General features: G+C 37.7%; 1 protein-coding gene and 1 long non-coding RNA gene across 4 annotated transcripts; one reads left to right on the forward strand and one right to left on the reverse strand.

Moving 5' to 3' along the window:
* Positions 1-4,836: 4,836 nt before the first annotated feature.
* LOC110775047 (uncharacterized) lies at positions 4,837-8,056 on the reverse strand. Of its 3 annotated transcripts, none has more exons than XR_008921531.1 (3): positions 7,506-8,056; positions 6,980-7,111; positions 4,837-5,049 (listed from the first exon to the last, which is right to left on the reverse strand). It is a non-coding gene; the product is annotated as an uncharacterized lncRNA (long non-coding RNA). The 3 variants fall into 3 exon arrangements; XR_008921532.1 differs by having other exon boundaries at positions 6,980-7,090; positions 7,506-8,055; XR_002529640.2 differs by having other exon boundaries at positions 6,980-7,076; positions 7,506-8,050.
* Positions 8,057-14,848: 6,792 nt separating this feature from the next.
* On the forward strand, positions 14,849-20,513 carry LOC130461696 (uncharacterized). The gene is made up of 5 exons (XM_056829867.1): positions 14,849-15,056; positions 18,882-19,200; positions 19,299-19,529; positions 19,655-19,951; positions 20,029-20,513. Exons 2-5 carry the CDS (start codon positions 18,898-18,900, stop codon positions 20,497-20,499), a joined length of 1,302 nt encoding a protein of 433 aa, XP_056685845.1. The 5' UTR covers positions 14,849-15,056; positions 18,882-18,897; the 3' UTR covers positions 20,500-20,513.
* Positions 20,514-20,529: the final 16 nt, after the last annotated feature.

Raw genomic sequence — 20,529 nt, forward strand, 5'->3', positions numbered from 1 at the left:
GTTTTGAATCACATGGACTTATCATTTAATACTAAACCAAATTAAATGAATATGAAATAATAAATTTCATAAATATGAAATGGTTAAACCAATTGTTTTAAACACAGATCTAACAGATGTTCTAAAACAAAACTTAGAAAATCAAAGTCATTCTCCAATATGCTTTATTCCCATGGTTGCTACATGTGCGTTGTGCTTCGCTTGTGGCAACGATTTAGTCAATGGATCCGCGACGTTGTTGTCAGTTCCAACCTTGCAAATCTCGATTTCTTTCCTTTCAATGATTTCTCGAAGCATATAAAATAGCCACAGTACGTGCTTGGACTTCTGGTGGCTCCTAGGCTCCTTTGCCTGGGCAATGGCTCCGCTATTATCGCAATACAAAGCCATTGGTCCTTTAATGGAGGGGACAACCCCAAGTTCTTCAATGAACTTCCGAATCCAAACAGCTTCCTTTGCTACTTCTGAGGCAGCAATGTACTCGGCTTCAGTTGTAGAATCCGCAACAGTGTTTTACTTAGAACTTTTCTAGCTTACTGCTCCGCCATTAAGGCAGAACACAAACCCAGACTATGATCTGAAATCATCTATGTCGGTTTGAAAGCTTGCGTCCGTATATCCCTTAACAATCAACTCATCTGTACCACCATAGACCAGAAACTGATCCTTAGTCCTTTTCAGGTACTTTAGGATATTCTTGGCATCAGTCCAATGCGCCTCACCTGGTTCTGACTGGTACCTGCTCGTTGCACTGAGTTATACAAATCATAGCATACATGATGGATCCAATAGCCAAAGCATATGGAATTCCACTCATCTTTCTACGCTCATCAGATGTCTTGGGACACTGAGTCTTGCTTAGATATGTGCCATGTGTCATAGGTAGATGGCCTCTCTTGGCTTCCATCATATTGAACCTAGCTAGCACTTTGTCAATGTAAGTGCTCTGGCTTAGTACAATCATCCTCTTAGATCTATCTGTATAGATCTTGATGCCCAATATGTATTGTGCCTCTCCTAAGTCCTTCATTGAGAAACACTTTCCAAGCCAAGTCTTCACAGACTCCAACATAGGAATGTCGGTTCCAATAAGTAGTATGTCATCTACATACAAGACTAGGAATGTAATTTTACTCCCACTGACCTTCTTGTATACACAAGATTCGTCCTGATTCTTGATGAAGCCAAACTTATTGACTGCTTAATCAAATCGTTTATTCCAACTCCTTGATGCCTGCTTTAATCCATAAATGGATTTCTTAAGCTTGCATACCTTTCCTTGATTCTATTGATCGACAAAACCCTCCGGCTGCGTCATAAACACAGTCTCTTCAAGAACACCATTCAAGAAGGCAATTTTGACATCCATTTGCCATATTTCATAGTCATGAAACCCGGAAATCGCAAGGATTATCCGAATAGACTTAAGTATAGCGACTGGAGAAAAGGTTTCATCGTATTCAACGCCGTGAACTTGCATGTAACCTTTTGCTACCAATCTAGCCTTGTATATGTATACAATTCCATCTTTGTCTTTCTTCAATTTGAAGACCCATTTGCATCCGATAGGTGTAAACCCATCTGGCAAATCTACCAAATCCCAGACTTGATTTTCAGACATGGAGTCTATCTCAGATTTCATGGCCTCTAACCATTTAGTGGAGCTTGGGCTCATCATAGATTGTTTGTAAGTCATAGGTTCATCACTATCTAATATTAGAACGTCTAAGTTTTCAGTCAAGAGGACGCCTGTCCATCTGTCCGGCTGAACCTTAGTTCTATTTGACTTACGAGGGGCAACAACATTTTGAGGAACTACTCCCACTGGCTCTTCTAAAGGACTTGGAGGTTCTTCACCTTGGACTGCTTCTAAAGAGTTCTTGGTTCGTTGTTGTCTCGAATCTTTTCGAGGTCTATTATTCTCCCACTTTTCAATTTGGAAATATGATTTCTTTCCAAAAAGATACCGTTACGAGCAACGAATACTTTGCTCTCTAACTTGTTGTAGAAGTAAAAACCCTTTGTAACTTTTGGATACCCAACGAAGAAACATTTGTCAGATTTTAGTTCCAGCTTGTCCGAAATTAATCGCTTGACATATGCTTCGCAACCCCAAATCTTTAGAAAAGACAACTTTGGAAGTTTCTCAGTCCATAATTCGTATGGAGTCTTTTCAACAGCTTTTGACGGAGCACGATTCAGTGTGAGTGTTGCTGTTTGCAACGCATGTCCCCAAAATTGTAAAGGAAGTTTGGCTTGACCCATCATTGACCTGACCATATCGAGTAAGGTCCTGTTTCTCCGTTCCGACACTCCATTCCATTGAGGTGTCCCCGGAGCAGTTAATTCAGAAAGAATACCGCATTCTTTTAGATGGTCATCAAACTCGTGGCTAAGATATTCACCTCCTCGATCTGATCTTAGAGCTTTGATTTTCTTGCCATGTTGATTCTCTACTTCATTTTGAAATTCTCGGAATTTCTCAAACGATTCAGACTTGTGTTTCATTAAGTAAATATAGCCATATCTACTGAAATCGTCCGTAAACGTTATGAAATAGCTGAAATCACCTCTAGCTTTCATACTCATAGGCCCACATACGTCCGTATGTATTAGCCCTAGTAGTTCGCTTGCTCTTTCTCCCACCTTTGAGAAAGGTCGCTTTGTCATTTTGCCAAGTAAACAAGATTCGCATTGATCAATCTTCTTTAAATCGAATGATTCTAGAATTCCCTTCCGTTGAAGTAATTTCATGCGCTTTGTGTTTATATGGCCTAATCGACAATGCCACAGATATGTGAGATCGAAATCACCAGTTTTAGCCTTTTTAGTATTTATGTTATAAATGTGTTTGCTCGTATCTAGCACATATATAGACCATTTTCTTGTTGTGCTGAACCATAAAACATTCCATTCAAAGCAAAAGAACAACTATTGTCTTTAAATTTAAAACTAAAACCTTTAGAATCCAAACTTGAAGCGGAAATGATGTTTCCGGTGATACTAGGAACATTGTAACAGTTTTCTAGTTCCAAAACAAAACCACTAGGCAAAGAAATAAAATAAGATCCTACGGCTAATGTAGCAATCCGTGCTCCATTTCCCACGGGTAGATACATCTCGCCTTTATCAAGCCTTCTACTTCTCCTTAGTCCCTGCGAATTGGAACATAAGTTTGAGCCACAACCAGTATCTAATACCCAAGAAGTAGAATTAGCAAGATTGCAATGTATAACATACATACCTGAAGGAGAAGGAACGTTCCCGTTCTTCTCATCTTCCTTTGTCTTCAAGCAATCCCTCTTCCAATGCCCCTTCTTCTTGTAGTAGAAGCATTCAGAGTCGGCAGGAGAACGAGTCACCCTCTTCTGTTTACCAGAACTGGTGCCATTGGACTTAGGTAAGGGCGTAGCCTTGCCCTTACCCTTCTTGCCCTTTCCCTTGCCTGATTTCTTGAAGCCTTTTCCCTTACGCACCATAAGCACGTCGTGCTTATTCTCGTGCTTGAGCGTCTTTTAAGCGGTTTTCAGCATACCGTGAAGCTCAATAAGAGTTTTCTCCATGCTGTTCATGTTGTAATTCAACTTGAACTGATCATATCCACTATGAAGCGAATGGAGAATGATGTCAATAGCCATCTTATTTGAGACGTCAGAATCTAGAGCTCTCATGTTCTCAAAGAGTCCAATCATTTTAAGAACATGTGGGCTCACTAGTTCTCCTTTCTTGAGCTTAGTCTCAAGGATCAACCTCTGAGTCTCGGATCTTTCGATTCTGGCTTGGTCCTGAAACATGTTCTTCAACTCCGAGATGATTTGGTAAGCATCCGAGTTAATGAACGTTTTCTTAAGTTCACGATTCATGGATGCAAGCATCACACATTTGACATCCCTGTTGGCCTGGATCCAACGGTTAAGGGCGGCTTGAGTCACCTCCGGCCCGACGGCCTCTGGTAACTCTTCCTCGAGGACATATTCTTTTTCCTCATGAATTAGAACTATTTTCAAGTTCGTTTGCCAGTCGAGGAAATTGTCGCCGTTCAACTTCTCTTTGTCGAGAATTAAACGCAGGTTGAACGAGTTGTTATTGTTTGCGGCCATTTGATTACTACATTTGAAAAGAATTTGCAATAAATAACCATTCTTAACTTAATAACTTTAAAATAAACGCCAGCATGCAATCATTAAAGCTATTAAACATTTCATTCATGCAAAAGCAAAACATTGTCCAAAAATGAATGAAACGATTCCAAGACCCTAAAAGTCCTAAATCCTTAAGTAGCTTTGGCATGTCTTAAGTCTTTTAAGATTCTAGGTAAGAAAAACCTATTGCTAGTAATCTCCAAATTACTCTTGGTTAATAAATTAATGCCATAATTTACCCCATTGCCACAACATATGCCATTGTTGTTTGAGTTAAAACTACAATCAACGTGCTCCTTTGGGACGCCTTACCATCTAAGTCAACTAAATTAGCACCTCGCTTTGGCGTAAAGCTACTACGTTAGATCTTTATGTAACAGCCCACCCTTAACGAGCTGCTTTCTAAAATACCCTTAGTCTTCATTTAAACAAAATCAACGTAATTACAACTTTAAACCCTGCTAAAGAACTGTAACTTTTAAAACAACTTCAAGGATTTCATCACGGGTTTAGCCTATCGCAAAGATACTAATCAAGATCCTTAAACTTAATTAGTTATTAAAAATTTCGGCAGCACTTCCCCTAAATATGGACGACCTAAAATACTATTTAGGAAATTACGTCAGATTTTCTTTCACCTACTATTACATCATTCTAGCATATAGCATATAACATTTCCCAAACATCACCAGGGTGGCACCATACTCAACAAGGATATGTAATTCATAAATAATAAACCATAAAGCTTTAGAAAGGAATAATACAATACATTAATAATTGGAAAACACTTAAATACACTTGGAGATTCCATAAACGCGCCTTGAAGCATATAAGACATCTGGAGGACTCTACGCACCTTGAACCTGAACCAAGACTCGATTCTCGCTACCTGCAAAACATTTAACCTCTGCCCCCACCAGGACAGGTTCATTGAACAAAATCAGCGAAAATCTGAGTACACATATCCAACCTAAAATGCATTTGATAGGTGGCTCAAAATAATTTTTGTTTTAGTTTTATATTTTTGCTTTGAAAAGCAACTTTGCTTATAAAACCCATTTGGGAAGTACACTTAATAAAATGTTATAACTTCATTGAAATCGATTTTCACGAAATCTTTATCATTCAAACAAAATTTTGGAAAGCGATACAATAGTAATGCTCGCAATAATTTCAGACCTTACTATCACCTTATATGTTTCTAAATTCACATTCATATCAACATAATTAGGCTCACAACTAAGATTCATCATTACTCCCATACTCTTAACCATTTTCATTCCATAGCTTATTTGACAATTAATCCTAGGGATAGCTCAAGTACTTCTCCAGAAGTAAATTTTGCCCAAACCATCATTTATAACGCAAGGTGGAACTCAGTATATACACATATTATGGGGAAACTCATTGGTACAACATTTCCATAGACATATAATTCTCTTCATAAAGTTCTCATAACACAATTCAAATGAAGACATAGACATTCATAAGAAATTTATAACTCGTTGCAAAAACACACAACTCAAACTCAGCATAAAGCTTACACAATCACAACATATTAGCTTACTGTTGGGGAAAGTGAACACGAATAGAGAGGGGTTATTCAGCCAACTGTCTCTATTTGGTGGGGATCGTCACCCTCCTGATAAACATACGCTTGCAAGACTTAACTAGCACATGTCCCTAATTACGGGTCTATCCCGCCTCTACGAGTCTACTTTTCTAGCACTCGCTTTACGGCCAAGCCGCTTTAACGGGTCTATCCCGCCAAACTACAGGTCTATCCCGCCTCTACGAGTCTACTTTTGTAGCACTCGCTTTACGGCCAAGCCGCTTTAACGGGTCTATCCCGCCGAACTACGAGTCTACTATTGTAGCACTCGCTTTAAATGTTTTTCATCACCGACGCATGTGAGCAATATGCAACACATACACGGCTACTTTCCCCTACTTAAGCATTTTATTACCAATTTATGCACTTTCGTTCCCAAAATATCATTTGCATTCCCTTACTCATGTATTAACTTCATTCTCATCATATCTCAGCTCATTTTATTTCTCAGCATAAATCCTCAACCCAATTAAATATCAATCACAAGACTTGCTGATACTTTCTCTTACGATTAATCAAACTGTAATGATCTAATTAAACTTTGGACACTCTTCTCAACTAATTCCTTTTTACTTAGAATCACTCCTTCCCTTGGTTATATTCTAGACCATTGATTAAATAATGACTGTTAGTGAGTGATACTCATTTAAGATTCCAAGGATATCAATAGGGTATACTCTCCTCAAATCCGAATTCATTATTTAATAGCTTAGTGTGCCTGAAATGTATTCTATAAAAATTTAATAGAATCTTTATGTTAAAACAATCTTATCGAATAAGGAAAAAACTATTAGTTAGTTATATATATATTTAAGACCCTTTTGAATCATTCACATATCTCATAATTCACCATGACACTAGTTTAATCCCAATTTCAATCCTCAAGAACCCTCGATCAACTCAATTATCAAATCACACAACCTTTCAACCAAAATCATCCCTCACTTGAATTTTTTTTCCCATTCGGCACAAATAATCATTCAAAAGAATAAAGATTCTTAAAGCTTTCAATCCAATTTACAAAGCATAAATCAATTTAGAATACACGATACAATTTGCAAAACTCAATTCAATTTGTGAAACACAAATTATTTTCCAAAGCACAATTTAATTTTAATTTGCAAACGCCATTTAGAATCCACACATACGTATATTTACATATATTCATAATACTTAAACACAAAATTATAATTCCAAACATTGAAGTTGGTTGGACAATTTGTACCTCGAATCGTTACACATGCATCCCAAGCCTCATTCGATCTTCGCTCTCCACTTAAGTCCTTGATTCAAATCTCCTTATTCCTTCTCCAATCATTGACCTCATCCAGAAAAGCTTGAATCAATAAGCTACTCACTAGAATCAACTAGGACTTGATGAATTCTTTTAGAAATTTAAATGATTTTCGAAAGCTTAGTTTGAGTTTACCATGAAACATATCCTACCTCAAGAAAACTGATTTGGGTTGCAAGACATGAATCATGATTGAAACCATAATTATAATACTTATTTGATTAATAAAAACAGTTGAGGAAAACTCTATATTTTTATACTATAACCCTTCCTTGTATCAAGAAACATTAATCTAAATCACTCAAACATATTATCAAAATCGGCTTAATTCAATAATTCAAATCATTTCTATGTAATCAAAAGAATATGGTAGTAAATTATATTCTTATAGTCATAAAGTTAAATTAAAAGAACTCGAAATAATATATATGAAATAAATTTTAGGTTGGAATTGTACCCTTGAGACAAATCGAAGGTAGAGCCTGGCGGAGGAGACAGGGATGTGACACGGAAGAGCAGGGAAAAACGAGGGCAAAGAAACAACACCAAGACAACCAACACTCACACACGAGATGGTATCACCACCAAAACGGCAACACCGAAGCCGGAACACCCAAAAAGAGAAAAAATTATTTAGTTAGGGTTTCTAGATTCCTAATTTAAAATCAATTGATTCAAATAGGAGAGGAAGTTAGAGTGACTTACCATTCAATGGTGGAGTTAGGATGTTGGTGGCCATCAACCACCATAGCCGGCGGCATGAACTAAAGTGAGAGAGGGGAGAGACGGGCGAGAGGAAGAGGAGGGCAGCGGGGGAGTAAGCACGGCAGCGACAGAAGCAATCAACAACAAGAAAAACTCCGCCGGTGAGAGAAACACCAAGGGTGCCGGCGGCGTGGCGACACCATCGCCGTACAGAGGAGAGAGAATCACGGTGAAGAGAGAGAGGGGAGAGGGGGAGACACGTGAAGGAGAGATAGAAATGAGAGGTTTGGAATCTTTATTTTTTAAAAGTTTTCAGCTTAAGAATGGAGGTGGAATCCTCTAGAGTACTTGTCACCCTAGTGACACATGGCAAGGAGAGTTTAATTAGTATAATTTGGTTAATAAGCAAAATTCATATTAAAAGCTTAATTATAATTAACTTAAATTGGATAGAAATGCTTATTAAAATAGTTTGGTAATTATTAGTTTAGAGAAATAAATTATTATGCATATTTTGTTGCTCTTTTAATTAAAATAGAAATATTTTATTTCAAATAAATCCTTGGTAGTAAATAAATTTTATTTTAGAATGACAAAATCTAAAATCTTTAAACAAATTAATTTCCAAAATTTATCATAAGGTAAAACTCGAGAAATAATTATCAAAAACTAGCTCAAGAGTCAATAAATTTCGAATTTATTCACCCATCTAATATGGTTTCAAAATCTTAATCTCAAACTTTTTGTTTTTTTTTTGTAAGAGGAATTATAAGAACATGTTTAAAACGATGATTACTTTTGATATCTTAGTAAGATCTGCTTAAAAATCAAGGCTATTACACTATGCCTCCCTTAAAATAAGTTTCGGCCTCGAAACTTTAAAACATATATACAACTTTAAACCATTTGAATAAAATTTATCCTTTTTCAAACGCTCTTTGGGATCATAGGGTATCAAAAGGTAAAATAACCCGACTTAGATACTACAAAAATCGAAACTTAAAACCATAGAAACAATACTAGATACAAAGACTCAATAACTCTAAATAGATTGGAGTTGAACGGCTTACTCAATAAGTGCAGCAACAACGGAATTAAAGATAGAAATGCTTGATCATATTATAGAAGAAGAAATCTAGTATAGACTTATATAGAGATGATACATTAACATACTTGAATAAGATAGAGTAGAGGAACATAGGTTCACTAGTAGAAAAAACCCCTGTTGCAGCCCCCTTGTTGCAGCGTACAAGTATAAATACGCTTCAACAACCAGTCGGTCAACGCGGGTCAAACCCTTTAAAGGGTTATCGCAGCGTACATTTTAGTTGTTCGCAACAAATGCGTTTGTTGCAGCGTACAAAATAAAAGCCCGCAGCAACAACCCGTAGTTATTGCAGCGTACATGTTAATGCCCGCTGCAACAAGTCCGCATTTCAAATTAAAATTTTTACTTTCCTAGTTGCAACGTACAAACCGCGCTCAATCTCTGTTCCTTCTCTGCTATAGCTCCAAGCCTTTTCCCTTAAACAAATATCCAAGGTCGCCGTCGAACTCAGCTCGCGTCGCCGTCAAACCCAAGAGTTGCTCAGCCCTGCGTCGCTGTCTTGGTTCCATTGGTTGCTCATCTCCCCGTCGCGTCGTGGTTCAGCCCTGCGTCGCTGTCTTGGTTCCGTGGTTCCGTGGTTCAGCCCTGCGTCGCTGTCTTGGTTCCGTGGTTCAGCATCTCCCCGTCGCGTCGTGGTTCCGGTGGTTGCTCGGCATCGTGGTTCCGGTGGTATGGTGTGTTCAATTTTTATTTTCGTTTTTTATTTTCGTTTTCAGATTAGGGTTCAATTTTAGTTTTTGATTTTCGTTTTGATTATTGTTTTTGATTTTCGTTTTTGATTTTCGTTTTGATTTTCGTTTTGATTTTCGTTTTTGAAACTTAACGACCCAACAAAGTAAATGGGGATTGCTATGTTTCCGAGTATAGATCTATTTCTTTAAAAAGCACACAGCCACTATTTAAGCTTGCTCATAACAAGTAATGGGGAATGGCCTAAGGCTGTTGCTGACTGCTACTCACCCCTTCAAACTGTTGTTTGGATGTTATTTTGCTGATTTCCAAGAGGCTTTTGGATTACCTTTTTTTTTTATTTTTTTAATTTCCAAGTATGCTCAAAGTGTTGAATACATCACTTAGATCAGTAGTATCAGGCCCTTCAAAAACATCAGTATTCACCCGTCTTCTTGGTAGAGTTGGGAAGGGGAACTCTTCATTTGCAGGACCTTACAAAATAATCTCTGTTATCCAACCATCTGGGTTAAAATTCTGTTTTAAGATCTCAAACCTTTGTGTACAGACGATATGGGATGGCTGCTTGACTCAAGTTTACCTCAAGTCAGTTGTGAGTCAAAACCATTAAGTGGTCGTTGTAAACCCAAGACCTTCAGGAAATCACTGGCCTTTGTCCACACTGATTTAGACTATTTAGTATTTACACTGAAAAAGAAGAGTTGAACATTTTCAAGGCTCTCACATATGCGCATGAACTAGCTCTTGTACCTCTCAAAACCTTCCTCTAAGAAACTTTAGCATACGAGCCACACAAACATCATATATAAACTTGAAAGAAATAAGTAGTGTGATGCAGAACATCGTTCCCATTACCAACTGAACTCGTCAAATCTCAGCAATTAAAGATTATTTTTAACTGTAAGTCTGCTATCTTCTGAGCCCCACTTTTTATCAGCTTATTGGCTGCTGCTTTGTGGGTGCGACATTCCGGCCACCTGCCACTTTAGGATAGCTTTTAAATCCTGGAATACTAGAGCCTTGTTTGGAGTAAAGGAAGTTCCTAGAGTATTTTTCAACCTCCTCCATTATTAGGCAAAAGAGATATCTGATTCCAATAGGTTTAAAGGATAAATAACACCACATTTTTGCCGACTGAAGCCTATCAGCATATATGAAAGGCTTCTTACAGCCCAGGTTACAGGATTTTATTCTGGCATTACCCTTCTTCCTTCCCCGAGGTTACGTAAGCACTTAGTTCCGCACTTGAATGCTGCGTTAATGCCAATAACTTGAATAATGTGATTGCTACGTGGTGATGTGGTAGATAGTTAATTTCCTGTTACATGCATTCTATGAGAAATATCTGAATTTGGCCCTCGAACTATTTTCGTTTGATTTTCGTTTTGATTTTCGTTTTGATTTTCGTTTTGATTTTCGTTTTGATTTTCGTTTTAATTTTGATTTTTTTGGCTGTTTTTCAATTATTTCTTTAATTTGCAGTTAATTGTGAAGATGGGTAGATACGCATATGGTTGAAGAGAGGGGCGATGATCGTACTGCCAGCATAATCTATCATCGTGCTTGTTCGAATTTCAACAATTGCATAAGGTATTGATATATCTAATTATCTTCATAAAATTTCTCTTTTCCTCTTTTGAAAGTTGAAATCAATAGTACAGTAAGTGCATATCATTTTTACGATAAATAAAATTTGGATAAGTATAGTAAGTTTAATAATAAAACGTGTACATTAGTATTCTATGCTTAAGTATCCATTCCGTTTTACTTATTAGGACTGTTTTTGGACTTCTAATATCACTTCAGTGAAGCATTGATAAACTTAAATGATGTAACCAAAGATTTGCGGAACTTCTTAATATATGTGTTTATGTGTGGAACCTTTTGTTGTTGTTATTAGTAATGAGTCGTCGTTGGATGTATGGTGACCATACTACGGCAGAATACTTGAGTGGGGTCGCAGAGTTCATTAGATGTGCTTTAGCACACCAACGGAGTACAAAAGCCGAAAAAATCTATTGTCCCTGCCGTGATTGTAACAATATCAAGCGGTTAGGTGACATTGATGAAATTGAGGATCATTTATTTCGCCGTGGGTTTAAGCAAGATTACCATGTTTGGTTTTGGCATGGTGAAACAATACCTGATCGTCCAAGTTCTAGTGTCCATGAATTTGATGTTCAGAGTAATGAGAGTGATGATGATATTTATGAGAATAATGAGACGGATGATGATGAGGAAGAAGATGATGAAATAAATGAGATGATGGATGGGCTGAAAGATCACTTGGACGAACGACCTCAGATGTTCGAACAAGTATCAAAGGCTGCTGAAACTCCATTGTATCCCGGTTGTACAAAATTCAGCAAGTTGGAATGTGTGTCAATACTTTACAACCTCAAATGTAAAGGTGGTTGGAGATATGAACACTTTGACACCTTATTGGAGTGGGTAGGTGAATTTTTGCCGGAAGGGAATGATATCCCCACCTCTACCTATTATGCCAGGAAATTGATGTGTCCCTTAGGCTTAGAGGTCGACAAGATAGATGCTTGCCCAAATGATTGTATCCTTTACAGAAAAGAGCATGAACATTTGGATGAGTGTCCAACATGCGGCGCATCTCGTTACAAACGCAAAGGGGCAAATTCAGCTAAGAGGGGCCCGCCTGCTAAGTCTTTGTGGTATCTTCCAATCATACCTAGGTTTGAGCGTATGTTTTCATTGAAGTAACAAGCAAAAAACTTAAGGTGGCATGCGGAAGTGAGGAAGAAAGATGGACTCCTTCGACATCCTGCAGATTCTGTTCAATGGAGAAATATTGATAAGAAATATCCTGAATTTGGTAAGGAGGTTAGAAATCTAAGGCTTGCTTTATGTGCAGATGGTGTGAATCCATATGGAACTCTAAGCAGTCAACATAGCACATGGCCGGTTCTTCTAGCAATTTATAATCTTCCTCCATGGCTGTGTATGAAGCGGAAGCATATCATGTTATCACTCCTCATCTCGGGGCCTAAGCAACCTAGAAATGACATAGATGTGTACCTGGCTCCACTCATAGATGATTTGAAATTATTGTGGAATGAAGGTGTTTCAATGTTCGATGCACACACCAATTCAAGCTTTACATTGCGAGCTATGGTTTTTTGTACCATAAATGATTTTCCGGCATATGGAAACTTGTCTGGATACAAAACCAAAGGAGAACAAGCATGCCCTATATGTGAAGAGGACATGAAGCCCACATGGTTGCATAATTTCAAGAAAAATTTTTACCCAGATTTCAGGAAGCACCTCAGTCGATATCACCCTTATCGTAAGAAGAAGAAAGAATTCAATGGGTTCACCGAGGAAAGAGTAGCTCGTACGCCTTTGACAGGATCACAGGTTTATGAACGAATAAAAAATGTTGAAACCAAATACGGCAAGTGCTACAAGTCCAAGTCTAAAAAGGGTGTTTTGTGGAAGAAAGTATCTCCATTATGGGATCTTCCCTACTGGAGAGATTTGTCGGTTAGGCATTGTCTCGATGTAATGCACATTGAGAAAAATGTGTGCGATGCTATCATTGGGACTTTGCTAAACATGCCAGGAAAGACTAAGGACAATGAGAATGTGCGGAAAGATATGAAAAAGATGAATATTCGACCAGATTTGTGGCCTGTTGAAAAATCTGGTGCGGGTGGTACTAAGACTTATCTGCCTCCAGCGTGTTACACAATGTCAAGAAAGGAGAAGAAGCAGTTTTGTGAGTGCTTACATGGAATTAAGGTTCCCTCGGGATATTCGTCGAATGTAAAGCGCCTAGTATCTCTCTCGGACCTTAGGTTGGTTGGTATGAAGTCTCATGATTGCCATGTAATGATTAATGTGTTTTTGCCAATTGCACTTCGTGGGATATTGCCGAAACACGTGAGACATGTTATAACAAAACTTTGTGTGTTTTTCAATTCTATATGTGCTAAAGTGATTGATCCGGAGAAATTAGATTCTTTGCACAATGATATTGTTGAAACTTTGTGTCGATTTGAAATGTACTTTCCACCATCTTTCTTTGATATTATGGTGCACTTAATTGTCCATTTAGTTCGAGAAATCAAGTTATGTGGTCCGGTGTTCTTAAGATGGATGTATCCTTTTGAGAGATTTTTTGGGCATTTAAAGGACAAAACAAAGAATCGGGCAAGGCCGGAGGGTAGTATCATTCGGGGAGTCCTTGAGGAAGAGATATCTCAATATGTAGCTGAATTCTTAACAAGGCTTGAGCAAATAGGTCTTCCAAAATCTCGTCATGCAGGGAGGCTTGAAGGGCATGGGGTAATTGGTAAAAATGTGATCTCGCCTCCATCTGAAAGGAAGAATAAGGCACATCTTTGTGTGTTGCAGCATCTTACCGAGGTCAATCCTTACATAGATAAGCATTTGCTAGAATTGCAACAAAAGAATCCTAAGTTGAAGGAAAGAGCGTTGATGCAAGAACATAATCGCACATTTGTTGATTGGTTTAAGAAGGAAGTAGCCGAGGAAATGAAAAAAAATCTAGATGTTTCTGAAATGGTCCAGTGGTTAGCTCGAGGTCCTCGACTATGTGTTCTGTCTTATGAAGGGTATGATATCAATGGGTTCACATTCTACACTAGAAGACAAGATGAAAAGAGTGTGGTGCAGAATAGTGGAGTGAAGCATGTTGCAGCATCTAGGGTCTATGCAAGCGCCAAGGATAGAAGACCGGTTGATGCGACACAATCATATTATGGTGTTATCGAAGAAATATGGGAGCTTGATTACAACAAATTTACGATCCCTGTATTCCGGTGCAAGTGGGCCAACAACCATAATGGGGTGAAACAAGATGAAATTTTTCCTGGTTTAACATTGGTTAACTTTGATCGATTAAGTGATAGTGACGAGCCATTCATTCTAGCATCACAAGCTAAGCAAATTTTCTATGTGGTAGACAATGTTGATCCTATATGGCGGGCAGTTGCCCAAGGCAAGAGAAATATTCTGGGTATTGATGATGTTGTGGATGAAGATGAGTATGACAAGTACGATGAAACACCCCTGTTACCAACGGCTGTTCAACCGTTACCGGAGGAGGAAGATGCAAATAATACTAATCATATGCGTACAGATCATAGGGAAGGAATTTGGGTTGTAAACCGTAAATGAATAAGATGAGTTGGCTTCTGGGAATAGGTAATTCTAGCTAACTGAATATCAGATTAAATGTATCTTTTCTAGCATTTAGGAGGGTGTAGTTTGTACTTCCACATCTTTAATTCTTATTTTATACTTCCATTGTGTTCATGATTATACTTTTCTAGCTTTCTTTAATTCTTACTGTACTTCCACATCTTACTTTTGTTCCTGACCAAAGTTTTCTAACTTTCTGTGCATATGACTTGAGATCCCCGAGTCAGAAATTTTCAGAAGCTTTCGGTGATTTGTGTCTTTTCAGAAGTTCTCAGAATCGGAAAATAAAGCACGTATTTACTTTTGGTGAGTTGTGCGTTTTCTCCTAGTGTTGCGCTAATTAACATGTCTCCTAATCTTGAGCTAGAATGACCTAAATCAAAACGAGCGGGCTTAAATTGACCTTAGTTGAATAAATTGACCTAAATTGACCTTAGTTGACTAAATTAGCATAAATATGAACCATAACTACCAAACAAGTCTCAAATGGCATAAATTGATTGGATTGAGTCTAGGTAAGTTAAAACTAATCATATTAATCATTTAAAAGGATTAAAATGAGTGTTTAGGTTCTTTAGTTCAAAGTTGGGAGCGGAAATGTCATTTTAGCTCTATATATGACATATAACGACCCAACGAGCCATAAATGTGCATGAATAGGTTCGAATGAGTTTTAGAAACTTAAAACTATGCATATTAGTCATGTAATAAGAATAAAATGAGTCATTAGGTTCTTTAGTTCAAAGTTGGGAGCGAAAATGTCATTTTAGCTCTATATATGACCTATAACGACCCAACGAGCCATAAATGTGCATAAATAGGTTGGAATAAGTTTTAGAAACTTAAAACTATGCATATTAGTCATGTAATAGGATTAAAATGAGTGTTTAGGTTCTTTAGTTCAAAGTTGGGAGCGAAAATGTCATTTTAGCTCTATATATGACCTTTAACGACCCAACGAGCCTTAAATGTGCATAAATAGGTTGGAATGAGTTTTAGAAACTTAAAACTATGCATATTAGTCATGTAATAGGATTAAAATGAGTGTTTAGGTTCTTTAGTTCAAAGTTGGGAGCGGAAATGTCATTTTAGCTCTATATATGACCTTTAACGACCCAACGAGCCTTAAATGTGCATAAATAGGTTGGAATGAGTTTTAGAAACTTAAAACTATGCATATTAGTCATGTAATAGGATTAAAATGAGTGTTTAGGTTCTTTAGTTCAAAGTTGGGAGCGGAAATGTCATTTTAGCTCTATATATGACCTATAACGACCCAACGAGCCTTAAATGTGCATAAATAGGTTGGAATGAGTTTTAGAAACTTAAAACTATGCATATTAGTCATGTAATAGGATTAAAATGAGTGTTTAGGTTCTTTAGTTCAAAGTTGGGATCGGAAATATCATTTTAGCTCTATATATGACCTTTAACGACCCAACGAGCCTTAAATGTGCATAAATAGGTTGGAATGAGTTTTAGAAACTTAAAACTATGCATATTAGTCATGTAATAGGATTAAAATGAGTGTTTAGGTTCTTTAGTTCAAAGTTGGGAGCGGAAATGTCATTTTAGCTCTATATATGACCTATAACGACCCAACGAGCCTTAAATGTGCATAAATAGGTTGGAATGAGTTTTAGAAACTTAAAACTATGCATATTAGTCATGTAATAGGATTAAAATGAGTGTTTAGGTTCTTTAGTTCAAAGTTGGGAGCGGAAATGTCATTTTAGCTCTATATATGACCTATAACGACCCAACGAGCCTTAAATGTGCATAAATAGGTTGGAATGAGTTTTAGAAACTTAAAACTATGCATATTAGTCATGTAATAGGATTAAAATGAGTGTTTAGGTTTGTTAGTTCAAAGTTGGGAGCGAAAATGTCTTATTTTAGCATAAATATGAACCATAACGACCAAACAAGTCTCAAATGGCATAAATTGATTGGATTGAGTCTAGGAAAGTTAAAACTAATCATATTAATCATTTAAAAGGATTAAAATGAGTGTTTAGGTTTGTTAGTTCAAAGTTGGGAGCGAAAGTGTCATATTAGCCTAAAAATGAGTTCTTAGGTTCTTTAGTTCATAGTTGGGAGCAAAAATGCCTCATTTTATCATAAATATGAACCACAACGACCAAACAAGTCTCTAATGTGAATAAATAGATCGGATCGAGTCTTGGAAAGTTAAAATTAATCATATTAATCATTTAAAAGGTTAAAATGAGTCCTTATGTTCGTTAGTTCATAGCTGGGAGCGAAAATGCCTCATTTTAGCATAAGTGGTGTTTTCTAGACTTATCTCATATGAGTATATGATTTCATGATATAAGAGAAGTGAGATTGTCAGATTTCCTCATTAAGTTTCTTAATCATTGTTGCTTGAGTTTAAGTGAAACTCAATTACATAATTTCATTTTACGATCTAACTTACATACTACTCCGTACTATACTAGATTAATAGAACTTGTTTATAGAATGAGTTAGCTGCCCTGCATTCTCATATTGCCTCAACAAACACACCAAGAATGACAAAGAACATTGCAGATCAGATCAGCACAGATCAATGCAGATCAGATGAGGGTAGCACTGATCTGTGTTGATCTGTTCTGCACTGATCTGTGCTGATCTGATCTGCACAGATCAGTGCAGATCAGATCAGCACTGATCTGTGCTGATCTGTTCTGCAGATCTGATCAGTGCAGAACAGATCAGCACAGATCAGTGCTGATCTGATCTGCACTGATTTGTGCAGATCAGATCAGCACAGATCAGTGCAGAACAGATCAGCACAGATCAGTGCTGATCTGATCAGCACTGATCTATGCTGATCAGATCTGCACAGATCAGTGCATTCCACATATATAATTTTTCATGCTTGTTGGCTTGTTGCTGCTATAGAGTTCAAATTCTTTGATATGATTTGATTCTTTGAAGGCCGGAGCATGTGTCAACTTAGTATTCTATCAATTGTTCAATTACATTGTAAAGCGATGTTTTGGTCCCTAACAAAAAGCGGAGAGGAATAAAAAGAGGGAAAAGGGGTGAAATGGATCAAGGAAGGGATGTGAAGGTTGGTTTTTCTGGTGATGTATCCATGGTGGGTGGAAGTGAGAGTTGCTTTAGTGGTGACTAGTGAGGTGACGGTGATAGTGGTGGTGAGGTGATGGTGGGGTGGGGTGGATTGATTTGGGATGATGGTGGTGACCATTGAGTCATTGACCAATGAGAGACTGATAGAAATTTGGGGGAATCCAAGTCCAGGGGGAAGTCTGGGGAACCAAACAGCCCCTAAATTTCTTTCTCTCTATGCTGTTCTTATTGATTTTCCATTATGTTGAGCTTTGACATATTTACACTTAAATTTCTCGTTCATTCTTCAATTAGTGCCATCTCTTTTGCATGATCCCCTTTGCACAAACTAGAGACTTAAAATTGGTGGGGAGTGGTACTGTTAGTTGCTGTTGTTTCAAAATTGACCTTGATTTATCTCTTCTGACTGCCATAAAACTAGCATCTGCAAATCCTTGATGAAATTTTATTAACCAAATATTTGGTTAAAATAGTGTCAATTGTTCCTCTATGGTTTCACTTTAAAAAAATGGACTTACCTGACTATCTGTCTCAAGCTGCAGATGCAACAGTCATATTGTTATAATTCGAACAAAATCAACAAGGGGGGAACATTGCAGATCAGGTCAGCACAGATCAGTGCAGATCAGATCAGATCAGATCTGTGCTGATCTGTTCTGCACTGATCTGTGCTGATCTGTTCTGCACTGATCTGTGCTGATCTGTTCTGCACTGATCTGTGCTGATCTGATCAGCACTGATCTGTGCTGATCTGATCTGCACTGATCAGTGCAGATCAGATCAGCACAGATCAGTGCTGATCAGATCAGTGCAGAACAGATCAGTGCAGATATCACAGATCAGATCAGCACTGATCAGTGCAGATCTGATCAGCACTGATCTGTGCTGATCAGTGCTGATCTGATCTGCACTGATCAGTGCTGATCTGATCTGTGATATCTGCACTGATCTGATATCCTTCTGTATGCTAGAGCACTGATTTGCTGCTGCGCGCACATTTTGTAACCACTCTTCTGTATGTTTTACTTGATGCAGGAACAACATAGGTACGATGAATGAAAACCAAATTGTTGTTAGGCATGAATCAGAAGGTGGCAAGACTCCCACAACGCGTGACGAATCACAAGATGTTAGTACGATTACAAAGACCATTAAAGGCCGTGGTCCGTCAAAAGGTGTTAAAGTCGCTAAGCCTATGTTCCTTGAGTATAATGTATATAATGTCCCCGATGGACAATGGTCTCATGAATACGGGAAGCAAGTTGGGAGTTGTGCTACTAGAATTAATATTAACGTCCCATTATATCCAAAGGTAGATGAGCAAATCAAGAAGGGGTTTTGGGAGGAGACTAAGGTAAGCATTGGATATTAACTTGATTTGTATATTTTAGGGATTATTTAATTTGATTTAAATACTATTTTTATAATCTAACTTTTTTTAATTATTAACAGCTTATGTTCCACATTACTGATGATTCTAATCATTCGAGGGAGAAATATTTTCATTCTTGTGTGGCGAAACGATTTAGTTGTTTCAAGAGCAAGTTGGTGCGCCGATGGATAACTATGAAGGAAAAGAAGCCAAAAAATCAAACAAACAAGATGCCTTGGGATGTCTACAACCATATCACAGAGGATGATTGGAAGACTTTTGTTAAATATTATTTCCTGCCAGAGTCATTGGTAATGATAATATTTCTTTAACTTGTCCTTAAAGAGTTTTTCATGTAGCAAAATGACATTGGTTCTAGGACAAAAAGTTATCAGAAAAAACATTTATTTCCATCTTTTTATGTTGTCTTTGACAGCTTCGTAGTGAAAAGGCGAGGAAAAGTGCATCATGCAACAAGAACCCACATCGCACCGGCCAAAAGGGTTATAATAGAAAGCGACTAGATTGGATAAAGGATGGACGACTTCCACCAGATGCAGCTTTACCTATCTCGAGTAGCTCCTCGGTGAACTCATCAGTGACCTCAAATGTTAATAGAGTTAGAAAATACAGATCAAAGGAGTGGATTTTGGCCCATCAAGTACAAAATAAAGAGGAAAAGTGGGAAATTGACCCGAACGATACAGAAGTTGTTGAAATCGCAACAAAAGCTGTAAGTAGCGATAATTAATTAATATTTACTTGCTTTGATTAGAGAATATAAAGTAATTTTACTTTCCTAATTGGCAGTTAGAGTACATCGCAGAAGAGGAAAAAGGAAATCTTTCTTTCGAACAGGGTGAGGATGCCCTCACTAAAGCTATAGGGAAAAAAGATCATCGTGGGCGTGTCAAGGGAACAGGTGGCATGGTTGGTATCAAAAAGGCTTTCGGTCCGTGTATTCGACATAGTAGAAGTGACCATGGTGAAGCTTCATCAGAAAATTACGAATCAATCAGAGCTTCTGTGAAAAAGGAGTTTGAAGGTGAATTAGAGAAAAGGGTAGAGAAGAGGGTGGCAGAGGCCCTCCAAAAGCAACTAAGCACCTTGTTAAAAACAGGACAACTAAACTCCATTTCTACCCCGATACCTGATGACCTCCACTTAAATGATTCTGCCAGAGTTGACCTTGATGTTAGTGCTACAAGAACCACTCGTCACATCTTAGTGCCGCAACCACGCGAGCTAAATGTACGACGTAGTCACTCTTTTTTAACATAGTTGCTTGATCCTTTTATGTTTTTAGTTGAC

This window comes from Spinacia oleracea, chromosome 5 (assembly GCF_020520425.1).
Source record: "Spinacia oleracea cultivar Varoflay chromosome 5, BTI_SOV_V1, whole genome shotgun sequence".
Classification (NCBI taxonomy): domain Eukaryota; kingdom Viridiplantae; phylum Streptophyta; class Magnoliopsida; order Caryophyllales; family Amaranthaceae; genus Spinacia; species Spinacia oleracea.

Coding starts and splice junctions, on each gene's coding strand:
- LOC130461696 (XM_056829867.1), top strand. CDS start 18,898: ATGAATGAAAACCAAATTGTTGTTAGGCATGAATCAGAAGGTGGCAAG. Junction 19,201..19,298: donor GGTTTTGGGAGGAGACTAAG/GTAAGCATTGGA, acceptor AATTATTAACAG/CTTATGTTCCACATTACTGA. Junction 19,530..19,654: donor ATTTCCTGCCAGAGTCATTG/GTAATGATAATA, acceptor TGTCTTTGACAG/CTTCGTAGTGAAAAGGCGAG.